Raw genomic sequence first — 15,204 nt, forward strand, 5'->3', positions numbered from 1 at the left:
ACCAATCATGTTAATGCGGAGCTATACAGAGCCCTCCACATTGTTACAACATTTGGGAGGTGCACAGTGATGTGGTACAGAGCTTGATTTGGCCTCTGCATGTCTCCGGAAGCTCTGCATTGCGTCACACCCTCCATACGAGCCTCCAACCACATTTTTGGATCAAGCATAAATTGTCTTTTAGTAGGCTACATGCTTCAGTGGGAGGTAGCGTACACATGCTGGCAGGCAGACACTGGAAGAAGTTTCTGAGTGACAGAGGGCTTTGTATAGGCACTTTACTGCATTTTTCTGTGGGACTGCTAAAACAAATGTAAAATAACATTATTAACAATATTCCCATGCTTTGAAAATAACAGTTCAGCTTACTTTTATTTACTCCAAGCAGAGATGGGACTCATGAAAATGTATTTTATTAGGCATTAATCAAGCAAAAACATATATTTTTCTTATTGTGACAAGCCATCAATGAGATTCAAACCTATAATCTTCTGTTAGTCCACTGCGCCACCAGGATGGAGCTAGCATTACATGTTTTTTACACATACAAAGCTGTTCATTTTAGTCTATTCAAACAGACCCCATTTCAGTGGAAACAAGCACTCATTAAGATCAGGTGTGGCCAATTAGTGGGCGTGGCCAACATACCTGAACACACTTAACAAGATAGAGGATAAAGAGAGCTTTGTTAAAGCTGAGAACAGAATGTATGTTTTTAAATAACATTCTTAAAACAATTCTATGAAAGTTTCTGATTTTTATGGAAAGTTTCTTAACATTCTAGGAACATGGCTTTAAATAGAAACCTGTAGAAACATTGTTTCTTAAATATTTGACAACATTCCCAAATGTCAAACCAGTTGGAGAACGTTCCTTAAAAAAAAAATTCTATAAAATGTAACAATGTAACAAAACATTTTAGGATACATTCTCTTAAAGTAATAAAATAGCAAGAAAAACGTTTTTTTTTGTCAAGTTCCTTAAATGTGCTGAAATTTTTTCACAGCTAAGCAACTATCCTGCATCATTCCCAGAAAGTTGTGGGAAGGTTGTATGCAAAATAACCATAGGACAACCATGCTCTCCACAACCTCAAAGACCCAGCTAGCACATTTGGTTCCATGGAAGTTGAGGGAATGTACGTTTTTGGTTTCCCATTGGTTCTGTGAATGAAACCAACCGTTTCTTGACTGGTAAAACGAAAAGCTTTTAAACATTCTGAAAACGGAAGTAAAAAGGTTGTCTGTTCTGGGAACGTACATTTTTAGGGTGCAGGGAGGTTCTGAGAACATTTTACTATGGTTTCCTGAAAGTTTTCCTGGGAGGTTTTATGAACGTTCTGAGAACAGAAATTATAGGTTATTTGAAGGTAATTCAATTACATTTTGAGAATGTTCTCTAAATGTAAATGTTTTGAATTAAATGTAAAGGTTATTGATCTTAATGAGTGCTTGTTTCCATTGAAATGGGGTGTGTTTAAAAAAAACTGAAACAAAGCTGTTCATTTTAGTCTATTATAAACACACCCCATTTCAATGGAAACAAGCACTCATTAAGATCAGGTGTGGCCAACACAGGTGGGATCAGGTGCAGCCAACACACCTGAACATGCTTAACAAGACAGAGGCTAGAGAGTGTTTTGTTGTTAGAAAGTTCTTTGAAGGTTACTTATGTTTTCTTGAGGTTTTTATGAAAAATATTTCCTAATGTTCTGAGAACATGACTTTAAATAGAATCATGAGGAAACATGCAGAAAACGTTATGCTGAAGTACTGAAATTCCCACAGAAAAACTTTGTTTCTTAACGTTCTCTGAACATTCTGAGAACATGACTTTAAAAAGAACCATGAGGAAACCTGTATGAAACGTTTTGCTGAAGTACTGAAATTCCCCTGAAGAACATTGTTTCTTAACGTTCTCGGAACTATTTGAGAACATTCTCAATGTGAAACCAGTTGGAGAACGCTCCAAGAACATTTAAAAAATGTTGATGAAATGTAACCATGTTTGAACTTTTAGGAAATACCAAAGTTGTGGGAAGGTTGTATGCAAAAATAACCATAGGACAACCACGCTCTTACCAAGCTCTAAGAAACATATAGTTCTCAGAATGTTATGCCCTAGCAAAGGATCACTATCCCCGTCGCAAAGGATCACTAACCCTGTCTCAAAGGATCACTATCCCAGTCTCAAAGGATCACTAACCCCGTCTCAAAGGATCACTAATCCCGTCTCAAAGGATCACTATCCCCGTCGCAAAGGATCACTAACCCCGTCTCAAAGGATCACTAACCCCGTCTCAAAGGATCTCTAACCCTGTCTCAAAGGATCACTAACCCTGTCTCAAAGGATCCCTAACCCTGTCTCAAAGGATCACTAACCCTGTCTCAAAGGATCACTAACCCTGTCTCAAAGGATCACTAACCCTGTCTCAAAGGATCACTAACCCTGTCTCAAAGGATCCCTAACCCTGTCTCAAAGGATCACTAACCCTGTCTCAAAGATGTCAATTCTCTCAAAAATGTTCTATGGAATCGTTTGTTTCTTTAATGCTATGTTTATTAAATTCACTGGAATAATAGAAAACACACAAAAATACACTCAGAGATACAAATACGGTTGGCCCATATACAGTAAGAAGCATTATGTTGAGTGGCACCATAGAATGTTTCTGACACCTACCGTTCTACATTGGTTGTGTGCAAAGCGTGTGATAGGAGCATGTTGGTTGAATGCACCAGGTGTCAATAGACAACATCATTACTGTATTGCAAGGAAGGGCTTCTCCAGATTCCCCCTGGAAAGTGAGCTTGTAAAAATGTCCAGTGCATCAAGGGAGGTGTGTAAGAAGATTTGCATGTTGTTTGCATTGCTGTTTGCATGGCAAAGACCAATGTTTGACCTGGATCCTGCTAATATAGAACTGAACCATGTACTGCCACCTAGTGCATAGGACAGGGTGGTGTTAAGAGTAGGTAAACAGTGTCACACACAGATTAGAGAAAGAGGTGAATAGAGAGAAGCAAGGAGAGAAAAGGGGTAAGAGGTCAAACAAGGAGGAGGAAAGAAACTTAAAGGATTAAGAAATGGCTGAAAATAAGAGAGGGTGATGAAAAGGATGAAAGGAGAGAAGTAAAGGAAATGCACTACGGGAGAGTGAACGTGGGAGAAGATGAAGGGGAGTAAATAGAACAATAGACAGGAGAAAGAGAGGGAGAGATGGCGGGGTAGTGGACAGGCAGACGGATGGAAAGCTGAACAGACAGACATATGGGCAGCTAGGTGTGGCCAATAGTGCTGAGTGGGGTTGATCTCTCTCAATCCTCTTGGCTCGCTGTCTGTGTGTGCCCACCATCGGGCCACTGGCAGGGTGGCAGCATGAGCGTGGTCGGCCCGGGTGGCAGCCCTATTGAGGGGCAGTGTGATGGACACAATGCAAGCGACAGACTTGCTGCATCAACAGCATCCCCATTCCTGTTTTTTTGCTGCAGTGTGCCATTTATAAACCATAAATACCCCCCCTGGCCCCTAGTGCCTGCTCGCCAGGCCTCAACACTCACACGCCCTCATACAGAGTGAGAAAGAGAGAAATAAATCAAAGAAAAGAAAGAACAAGGAAAAACGAAGAGAGTGTGCCTCGTACGTGGTGCAGTGAAGCACAAGCCATCCAGGTAAAAACAGATCTCTCTCTTTCCTCTCTGTCTGTCGTCTTGTGCTGCCAACAACTCTTGCTGTTTTCAATTATCCCTATTTATTGCTCTCCATAACCCTGTGTGCACTGTTGTTTTACCTGGAATTGAATATGTGTGAATGTATCAAATGCGATAGTGGAAAAGAATATGTAATATAGTGAGCTCCAAAAGAATTGGGACAGTGACACATTTTGGGAGTTTGGCTCTGTACTCCAGCACTTTGGAAATAGTAATTATACAATGACTATGAGGCTAAATTGCAGACTGTCAGCTTTAATTGTAGGGCATTTTCATCCATATAGGGTGAACCGTTTAGAAATTACAGCACTTTTTGTGAATAGTCTCCACCATTTTAGGGCCACCAAAAGTATTGGGACAAATTCACTTATGTGTAATAAAGTAGTAAAAAGGGAAATATCTGGTCCAATATTCATAGCAAGCAATAAATGTGAATAAACATTTGTTGGATACATTTTCTGTTTGTTTTGGTTGTGTTTCAGATGATTTTGTGCCCAATAGAAATTAATGGTAAATAATGTATTGTGTCATTTTGGAGTCACTTTTATTGAAATTAGAATAGAATATCTTTCTTAACGCTTCAACATGAATGTGGATGCTACCATGATTATGGATAATCCTGAACTGTTTAGAAACAGATTCTATAGTTATTTACAATGAAAGTAACTCCAAAATGACAATACATTATTGGAGTATTCGTGCACGCAAAAACTACAGTATTTGATTGCACTCGAATGCCAAATGTGATACTGGGCAATGCCAGAGGCTTGCTGATCTTATTGGCCAGACCTAAAGTGACCACGGCACAGACCACCTCTGAGTTAGCTGTTATAGTCCCTGTTGCCATTGTGTTAAGTGACTGACTGTGTTTGGGAATGTTTTGGAATGTAGAGGTAAAATGTCAGAGCAGCAGGGTGCACCTGAGCAGCTAGCAGCTGGGAAGAGCCAAGGAGGGGCAGGAGCCACCTATAAGGTGGGTGTAGGGTGAACTTGCAAGGTGGGTGTTAGGCAGAAGCTAATCCTAGAACTGCAACTTTGGGGAAACTTCACCCCAGAGCTACAAGGTCACTGGACTTAAAAAAAATATTGTTATATCCTAGTGTTCCCAGGGTCCCACTTTTATGAAGGGTCACTGATACCATGTATTTACAATGAAATAAGCAAGTACAGAACAATTACACCTCACTATACAGCACATTGTTAAATTAGAACTGTGCAACTTGTAGGCCTATGCAGTTTGTGCTAATGTTCAAATTGTTGTTGTAGGGCCTCCCGGGTGGCGCAGTGGTTAAGGGCGCTGTACTGCAGCGCCAGCTGTGCCACCAGAGACTCTGGGTTCGCACCCAGGCTCTGTCGTAACCTGCCGCGACCGGGAGGTCCGTGGGGCGACGTACAATTGGCCTAGCGTCGTCCGGGTTGGCCGGTAGGGATATCCTTGTCTCATCGAGCACCAGCGACTCCTGTGGCGGGCCGGGCGCAGTGCGCGCTAACCAAGGTTGCCAGGTGCACGGTGTTTCCTCTGACACATTGGTGGGATGCGTGCTGTGTTGGGTTGTGTATCCGAGGACACACGACTTTCAACCTTTGTCTCGTACAGGAGTTGTAGGGATGAGACAAGATAGTAGCTACTAAAACAATTGGATACCATGAAATTGGGGAGAAAAAGGGGTAAAAATTCAAAAACAAAAAAAGTTATTGTTGTAAAAAGGGCTTTGTTTATCTTATTTTATACTATGTATTATTACACTGACCTGTGCCTCTCCCTGGCTTGCCAGGTGGTGGTGTTTGAGTTCGAGAATTTCCGTGGGAAGAAGGTGGAGCTGTCTGCAGAGTGTAAGGATGTGATTGAGAAGGAATGTGAGAAGGTGGGATCTGTCATTGTGGAATCTGGACCGTAAGTGTCAATGATTTTGATTTCCTACATTACCCATGATGCCTCATTCGTAGCCACTTAATGTTTACCTGTCTCTCCACTACTCCCAGCCTCTTATGACACTGACTGCCCTTATTTAATTCAACCTCAGTCTCTAGACAATTAATTACATTCCTATTGAAATACATACAGTATATACATTTCGATCACATTTACAGTTTTTACCAATTACCTTTCATTTATTATCTCACAACTACCATTTATGTACAAACAATTGGTAACGTGCAATTACGTTTGTGTTCTCAGCTGGGTAGCGTTTGAGTGCCAGGCATTTGGCGGGGAGCAGTTTGTCCTGGAGAAGGGCGAGTATCCTCGTTGGAGCACCTGGACCAACAGCCAGACTAACAACTACCTGCTGTCCTTCAGGCCACTCCAAGTGGTCAGTATGTCCCTGGAATTAGAATTACAATCAGAATCAACTTTATTCACAAAGTATTTACATGTTTCAGGAATTTGACCTGGTGAAACGCTGTACAATAAACAGAATATACAGGGAGAATATAGACCAAATAATTTACACATAATCTACATACAGTATATAAGGATGTTAGCCTACTGACCTTAGCAACCCACAGTGGACAGGCATCCAGCTGTCATAAGATAAGACTGTCAAGCTATATATAGTCTCTCTAAACAGACGGTTTGCGTCTGGCAATGTATCAATGCTCCAGCTAAAATGTCTGTACAAGTTGGACATCAGTTGTGACAGAGGCACGGGTGGATTTAGTGATTTGGAGGCCCCAGGCAGAGGCACATGTTTAGCCCTGCCTACCGACACGTGTGATTTATTGGGAGAGTTGTTTGTAAAAAAAATATTTTAAAAAAGTTATAATTTTTTGAAATGTCAGACAAAAGCCAACAAGGACAACATCCTCCCCAGACCTGTTGCCTATAGGCTTATATTGCTCCAAGGTTGGCGATATCTGAGACTAGTCAAGCTAAAGGGTATAGACCAAAACATTATTCTGTCTATAAATAGCCAACTTTTTTATTTCTAAGTAGGGTTGTCAACTCTCCCAGTTTGGCCTAAAGTCTCCCGGAACTGACCGTTACCTACTGGTGGATGGTAATGTTGAAGGACTTTTATAATCTTGCATAATAAGCTTGCAAGTTTGGTTCAATCTCCAGTAGCTACCATCTTTCAAACTAAACACCAACTAAATAGCAGTGTGGAAAACAAAGCATAACCACAACCTGTTCTGATCTGTGTTTCTCCAGGACAGTGCAGATCACAAGCTCCACCTGTTTGACAAACCAGGTTACGCAGGGAGGAAGATGGAGATTGTGGACGACGACATCCCCAGCCTGTGGGTCCATGGCTTCCAGGACTGTGTGGCCAGTGTAAAGGCTCTGAATGGAACGTAAGTTCAACACCTCCACATATAATTGAGGTCAGGAATACAGTATCTCTCTACAGCTAGGTTACTGCAAGGTTATCTATCATGCAAGTGTGTTTTTTTGTGTTCCATAAATGTGATTATGACTGTATGTTCCTTTTCCCCTATCCTCCCTAGGTGGGTGGGCTACATGTTCCCAGGCTACAGGGGTCGCCAGTATGTCTTTGAGCTTGGAGACTACAAGCACTGGAACGACTGGGGAGCCACGGCGCCTCAGATCCAGTCCGTCCGACGCGTGCGTGACATGCAGTGGCACAAAAGGGGCTGCTTCACCGCCCCCGCCCCGCCCCCTGCCCCGCCCCCTGCCCCCACTCCTGCACCCAACCCCACACCCCCACCCACCGCTGGCACCAGCTGAAAGACAGTGGCTGTGGCCCCAGGCTCCCTAAGAAGCCAAACCCGGGCCCCCCAACCATCCAGGGTTCCACTGAGTCTCTCCTCATCACAGAGGGCCACCAAGAAACAAAAAACTCGGAAGTGAAGTGACCATCACGGACTTACCTATGTGTCTGGAGTGGAAATAATAAAGGCTTTGACCCTGATTTGGTTTGATCCAACTGGATGAGATTGTGTTGTTTTTGTCTTTTGCTCTGAAAACTTCTCTGACGTTGTTAGAATAATATTATTTAGTGTGCCATCGCCATACAATAGCAGAAATATTATTTGGTTTAAAGTACTTTTTTACAATATACTGTAGCCCCATTATTAGAATGGATGTAGGGTAAAACACTGAGCAGATGGTAATATGGAACCAGAAGACATCAATCTGCATGGGAAGTTGAGAGGAGTGTCGAGGAGAGGTCAAAGACTAATTAAAACAATCATGTTTATCACCATTTAAAAAAGTATACACTTTCACCCAACAAACTTCAGGTAGACTACGAGACATTCCATTGTGAGGAAGGGTTAGGGCAGGGATGGGCAACTACAGTCAGAGAGGAAGAGACCAAACTCGGCGGAAATTCTGTCTCCATCCATCAGGTAGCGTTTTTTTTAGTTTCGCCCCACCCAGGCTAGGAATTCTTGTATGGAGGACAATGAGTGTTGAATTTGGTCAACAACAAAAAATGAATGGCTTATTTTCTACTTGAGGTTTATTTAATCTAATATATGTTTTGTGTAATGCTTAAGTTGTTAAAAGTGTACTGATATAAGTAGGACATGTGACATCCCAGCAACTTTGAGAAAAAAATATTTATATCGGAGTTGTCTCGAGATGGCTATGCATATTCATGGCATGAGGCTGGTAGCATAGCGTCTCTCTCCAACAACCCTCATTGAATATTCAAAAAAGGATTACAATAATGAGATGTATCCACCAATCCAAAGAAAGGATAGGTGGGAGCTAGACAGCCAGCCGTGCCGCTTTGTGGACAACGACTCCCATTGTTAGATCGGAGAGGCATGTATCTTGTCAGTATATCCACAATCTTTGCTAGAGTCCTCGGGGCCCAGAGTGGTGTCACACTTTCCCCCCTACCCCTAGCAAACACAGCTGATGAAACTAATTGCATTCTAAACTGAACATCATGATCAGTTGATTATTGGAGTCAGTTGTGTTAGATGGGGAAAAAGTGTGACACCAAACAGGCCCCAGAGGCAGGGGCATTTTTAGGATTTGAAGACATTGGGAGCTTAGCTCAAAGCCAGTAGGGGGTCCGGAGGCAAAGGAATTTCAACGGCTAAAATTCATAAGTTTGGTGCACTTTGAGATGAACATTGAGAGATTAGCTCTTTATCAGTTAACTTGCACTTTCCTACCTGCCACAGCAGACACTGACAGTAGTCAATTACAGTAGCAACTGTGGGTCTCTCTACCCTGGAACACATACATCTACAGTGTATTGCCAAAAACCTCTAGACCACTCAACAACATAAAACATAGACGCTGACATGTCCAATGAGACAAACGGAATAAAGAATCTAAAGGTTGTTCACACTGCAGGCCTTAATGCTCAAATCAGTTTTGTTTTTCAAATCCGTTTTGGTCTACTGACTGTCCAAACAGCAAGTTACAAGTGACCAAATTGGATGTGTGTGTACAGACAGCAGTCATTTGCTGACATGGCTATGCTAGTTGTCATAGTAATGATGGGTGTGTGCGCAGTGGTATAGGCTGATTGGTGGCGACGCTTGTGCTTCCTATCACTCAGAAGTTATGTAGCAAGCTAAGGGGACAACCATGCCTGTCATGGACGTTTCCCAGTTTCTTTGAATGTTCATGGAAAATCATGCTGTAAGTACACTTTTAAAGCCTCAAAGGATAAGATGATCCAACTTCCAATGTCGCTTGAAATATCAGATTCCATGTGTTTTTGGTCTGTTCAGACTGCAGGAAAAAGAACAGATTTGAATTGGATCTGCAAATACATAGGATTGGAGTCACTTCAAACTGCCAATGGGAACACAGCTTAACAGTACCCGGATTCTCTCTCTCTCTCTCTCTCTCTCTCTCTCTCTCTCTCTCTCTCTCTCTCTCTCTCACTCACTCACTCACTCACTCACTCACTCACTCACTCACTCACTCACTCACTCACTCACTCACTCACTCACTCACTCACTCACTCACTCACTCACTCACTCACTCACTCACTCACTCACTCACTCACTCACTCACTCACTCACACCACACACAATGTAATAATTGGAATCCATAGAGCAGCTTTAAGTGACAGTCTACTGTGTGCTCACCCATCTGCCTCTCTCCATTGCTTTCTCTGTGGTCTCTCTTGTCTGTCCTCTTCTGTTGCTGTCGCTTAGTCTTCTATGTTGATGTCTCTTGTCTATCCTCCATGTCCTGATTGTAAAAAGTGTAGAAGTAAGGCTTTTTCACCTCACCTGCAAATTCTTTGTAAACATTTTTTTTTTTTTTTTTTTTTAAAACTTTTTAACTGTTTCTATGTCACCTGTTATAATTTGTGTAAATAGAACTAGACTATAGAGCAGCTTGAAGTGATAGTCTACTGTGTGCTCAAACCCTCTCTGTCCATCTGCCCTCTTCTGTCACTTTCTGTGTCTTGTCTGTTGCTGTCTGTGTTTTGTCTGTTGCCATCTCAGGTTCTTGTTACTATCTCATTTGTCTATCCTCTTCTGTTATGGCCTGTTCTGTTCTTTTGGTGTCTCTCTCCATCATATCCTATTCTTCTGTTGCTGTCTCTGTGTCTCGTCTGGTGTCTACATTATATCATATTCTTCTGTTGCTGTTTCTGTATCTTGTCTGCTGTGTCTCTCTCCATCACCTATTCTTCTGTTGCTGTCTCTGTATCTTGTCTGGAGTGTCTCTCTCCATCACCTATCATTCTGTTGCTGTCTCTGTGTCTTGTCTGGTGTGTCTCTCTCCATCACCTATCATTCTGTTGCTGTCTCTGTATCTTGTCTGGTGTGTCTCTCTCCATCACCTATCATTCTGTTGCTGTCTCTGTGTCTCGTCTGGTGTGGCTCTCCATTATATCCTATTCTTCTGTTGCTGGGTGTTTCTTATCTGGTGTGTCTCTTTGCAATCTAAAACGGTCAAGGGGATACTGGGGTAACTTAACTTGTTTGGGCCGGTGTAGTGACGACCCGTCATTCAGGGCAGGTGGGGCAGAGCTTAACAACAAACGTTTTTGTTGTTGCCTGTTTGCATGTTATTTTGGCATTAATACATTTCATATATCAGTTTGCAAACAATAAAACATTGTTTTGTTTTCTTGAGAAAGGTAGCTCCAAAATGTAGGTGTTTCAGCCTAGTTCAGTGTTTTCTGTGGTGGTGGGGCAGCCAGTAGAAAATACGGAGTGTAGGGGTTGGTAATGTTCTCTAGTTGTGCCGTGATTGGCTCAGTGTTCTGTCACTCATGGAGACACTACGACAGCGCAAAATCTACGGGGAGAGCTAAAAATTCAAGTCCCTTGGGTTCTGCCATAGAGTTACATTAGAAGTACCCATCCAAGAAGGCTCGAGGTCTTGGGCCACAGATAAAGTGATGTCAAATCACGTTATTTCTACAGTAGCTTTGATTGGACTTATGTCTACATCATACTTTCAAAATCTTAGGTAGCAAGCTAGCAGTCATCATCATGAACCAAGTTGACAATCTACAATCTAATTATTTTCATATGAAGTAAAATTCGGAGAAATTATAGATAAACCATATTGGAGTTCATCGGCCATTGGAAATAAACATCACACAACAAGTTGGAAAGCGCAAATTCAACAATGAGTGGTTTGGAAGGAATCAGTGGCTAACTGCAAGCATTGCAAAGCAATCACTAGCCTGCTATTCAGTGGAGTGGATGTGTGGTCCAAGTCTGGATTTAAGGGTCTCTTTTCCAAGCTTAAAAGGATAAATATTAATAATTTGCCATGCTGTTAATCCAGCATGACTTCTGCCGCTTTCAAAATAACTGAAAACTCTTAAATCTGAACTCAGAACGGGGAAATCTCAGACTTCAGTGAGTTCAAGACAACTGGGAACTCTGGGGAAAAAAACAAGTTCCAATTGGGAAAACACATTTTGAAAGGTCATCCAACTCGGAAATTCAAGTCAGGAACTCTGGCCTCTTTCTAGAGCTCCGACCTGAAGATCACTAATGTCATGATTTGACCTTGTCTTTTTCAGAGATCCAAGTTGTCTTGAAAGCACCATAAATTCAGAGAATGCCAGACTGTGATGACAAAGTTTGAAAACAAAATTAGCCCACAAAGGACCACCGCTCCACCTTCCTGTTCAAGTGAGCACAGCACAACAAGGTGAGTCCAAAAATGTAATGTATGCTACTTCATAAATGATTTAATATACCAGGGAGATATGTATAGTGTAGCTAAGAAAGTAATACTAAGTGTATGTTGTGTAGTAAGCTGTTAGTAGCCCATGTGCCTCACCTTAATAATTTGGTCTGTTTTCCCCTCATAATTTAGCCTACTGTTCTTACTTGGTGGTGCACATGAAGCCTATAGCCTGTTTTAGAGAAATGTCATCATCGAATATTGTAATAGCTTTTGTTGTCTGCATATATGCACCCTTTATTTATCCTATGGTTCTGACTTGGTGTACAGGGAGCTCTAAGAACGGCCCATGTTCTGAATTCTGTCGCTGTACATTTCAAAAGTGCTGAACAAATAGTTATATTGACTACATCCGTTCTAGCTTGCTCATTGTCTTAATCGAAATTACGGATTGCCTCTTATCCGCTCGTCATCCCCTTATGCCATAGTTTGTCCATCTCAATTGTCAGTAGAAACCACATTTGTTTAAGCTGTTTTTTTTAAAGGCAGTAAATGAGGCTCAATTAACTGTTTTTCTGCCAGACAAGGCTCTGCTGATAGCCAGGTATAACAGTGGTAAGGTGTTGGGACTGCTTTTGGGACAGCTTTATGTAGGCCCTACCGGTTTGTGGTCACTGTTTGTCACCGTTATAGTCCAATTAATGTATTGTTTAGTGTTGTGTTGTTGCTTTGCTGGCATGCATCAAACCAAAACAAATGTTGTTTGCCCCACCAAGATTTACTTGCTAAAATCACCACTGGGCCTGCCCCTGGCTGCTGCTGTTCTAAGTGTTCCCCTGGCCCGCTGTTGTAATCTGTCCTCCTCCTTGGCTCATCTGCAAGGTATAGTAGAGGTGCAACATGTCATTAGTTTGTTTTAAAGGGTGACTGCACTTCCTGATTTGGCCTCGTCTTTTTATTTGGTTCATTAAGAAATGCTAGCGGCCATGACTGAATTCAAATGTGAGTTGGTTTCAGGTTGTGGTTTGATGTGGTTGTCTCGTGTGTGTTCGCAGGTGAGAAGAGTTAGCCAAATTATTTAAACAATTAGCGTCACCCGGCTGGTGTGTGACCTGACGGACTCTGGATAGCCTATTGCTGGAGCTAGTTAGGGATAATAAATTATATACAGTGGGGAGAACAAGTATTTGATACACTGCCGATTTTGAAGGTTTTCCTACTTACAAAGCATGTAGAGGTCTGTCATTTTCATCATCCAGAAAATCACATTGTATGATTTTTAAGTAATTAATTAGGATTTTATTGCATGACATAAGTTTTTGATACATCAGAAAAGCAGAACTTAATATTTGGTACAGAAACCTGTTTGCAATTGCATAGATCATATGTTTCCTGTAGTTCTTGACCAGGTTTGCACACAATGCAGCAGGGATTTTGGCCCACTCCTCCATACAGACCTTCTCCAGATCCTTCAGGTTTCGGTTCTGTCACTGGGCAATACCGACTTTCAGCTCCCTCCAAAGATTTTCTATTTGGTTCAGGTCTGGAGACTAGCTATAGGACACTCCAGGACCTTGAGATGCTTCTTACGGAGCCACTCCTTAGTTGCCCTGGCTGTGTGTTTCGGGTCGTTGTCATGCTTGAAGACCCAGCCACCACCCATCTTCAATGCTCTTACTGCGGGAAGGAGGTTGTTGGCCAAGATCTCGCGATACATGGCCCCCTCCATCCTCCCCTCAATACGGTGCAGTCGTCCTGTCCCCTTTGCAGAAAAGCATCCCCAAAGAATTATGTTTCCACCTCCATGCTTCATGGTTGGGATGGTGTTCTTGGGGATGACCTCATCCTTCTTCTTCCTCCAAACACGGCGAGTGGAGTTTAGACCAAAAAGCTAGATTTTTGTCTCCTCAGACCACATGACCTTCTCCCAATCCTCCTCTGGATCATCCAGATGGTCATTGGCAAACTTCATACGGGCCTGGACATGCACTGGCTTGAGGAGGGGGACCTTGCGTGCGTTGCAGGATTTTTATCCATGACGGCGTAGTGTGTTACTAATGGTTTTCTTTGAGACTGTGGTCACAGCTCTCTTCAGGTCATTGACCAGGTCCTGCCGTGTAGTTCTGGGCAGATCCCTCACCTTCTTCATGATCATTGATGTCCCACGAAGTGAGATCTTGCATGGAGCCCCAGACCGAGGGTGATTGACTGTCATCTTGAACTTTTTCCATTTTCTAATAATTGTGCCAACAGTTGTTGCCTTCTTACCAAACTGCTTGCCTATTGTCCTGTAGCCCATCCCAGCCTTGTGCAGGTCTACAATTTTACCCCTGATGTCCTTACACTGCTCTCTGATCTTGGCCATTGTGTAGAGGTTGGAGTCTGTTTGTTTGAGTATGTCGACAGGTGTCTTTTATACAGGTAACGAGTTCAAACAGGTGCAGTTAATACAGGTAATGAATGGGGAACAGGAGGGCTTCTTAAAGAAAAACTAACAGGTCTGTGAGAGCCGGAATTCTTACTGGTTGGTAGGTGATCAAATACTTATGTCATGCAATAAAATGCAAATTAATTACTTAAAAATCATACAATGTGATTTTCTGGATTTTTGTTTTAGATTCTGTGAGAGATCACAGTTGAAGTGTACCTATGATAAAAATTACAGACCTCTACATGCTTTGTAAGTAGGAAAACGTGCAAAACCGCCAGTGTATTAAATACTTGTTCTCCCCACTGTAATGTAAATGAAACAATATTTTAAAACATTAAATGCTTTCACTATTTGTGTATGAATTTCTACAGTTTATAGTTGTTTTGAAGTCATTGAAATTGGGAGCTATTGGAATTTTAACGTATTGTCCCATCTACATTGTATAATTTACAGATGGTCCCTAACGAGTCCTATAGGGATATCCAAAGTCAAGCCAAATTTACCACATGCATTTATGTTCGGGTAGCTTGCAGCTGCACTTCGAATTGATGAAAACTTGTGTGCTGCCAGCTGTGGTCAGAATTGAAACAAACCCAACCTTAATTTACATTGTGATACAGTCTAGTCCACAAGTCTCACAAAACTCAGTTTTGGACGAGACTGAGCTTATGACCACAAAAATATTTATGGTACATTTTGACAGTAGAATAAATGCTTCTGACTTCTGACTAGCAATGCCACATAGGCTGTTTTTTTTTAGAGGCAGTTGCTTTTTAAAGTTGCTGTATACGGACACGACCAGGGCAACTGGTATCTGTAAAGAAAAATTAAAGTGTCCACATAACAGAGCAACATAACTCCAAATATGACAGATAAGAAGCTAGTCTATAAGAATATAAAGAGACAGGAGCCAAAACATTTGACCTGTAAAATGGAATAAGACCACATTAATCAGGTTTCATCCAACCTTTTTATGCGAGAAAAGTACAAATGTTCTGACAGGGCTGATGGTCACAGCAAATTTGTCA

The 15,204-nt window shown here is 42.0% G+C and overlaps 1 protein-coding gene across 1 annotated transcript; it reads left to right on the top strand.

Moving 5' to 3' along the window:
- Positions 1 to 3,581: 3,581 nt before the first annotated feature.
- On the top strand, positions 3,582 to 7,602 carry LOC115141660 (beta-crystallin B3-like). The gene is made up of 6 exons (XM_029680737.2): positions 3,582 to 3,671; positions 4,602 to 4,683; positions 5,486 to 5,604; positions 5,890 to 6,022; positions 6,862 to 7,004; positions 7,158 to 7,602. Exons 2-6 carry the CDS (start codon positions 4,609 to 4,611, stop codon positions 7,396 to 7,398), a joined length of 711 nt encoding a protein of 236 aa, XP_029536597.1. The 5' UTR covers positions 3,582 to 3,671; positions 4,602 to 4,608; the 3' UTR covers positions 7,399 to 7,602.
- Positions 7,603 to 15,204: the final 7,602 nt, after the last annotated feature.

Source organism: Oncorhynchus nerka, linkage group LG2 (genome assembly GCF_034236695.1).
Source record: "Oncorhynchus nerka isolate Pitt River linkage group LG2, Oner_Uvic_2.0, whole genome shotgun sequence".
In the NCBI taxonomy this organism is placed as follows: Eukaryota; Metazoa; Chordata; class Actinopteri; order Salmoniformes; family Salmonidae; genus Oncorhynchus; species Oncorhynchus nerka.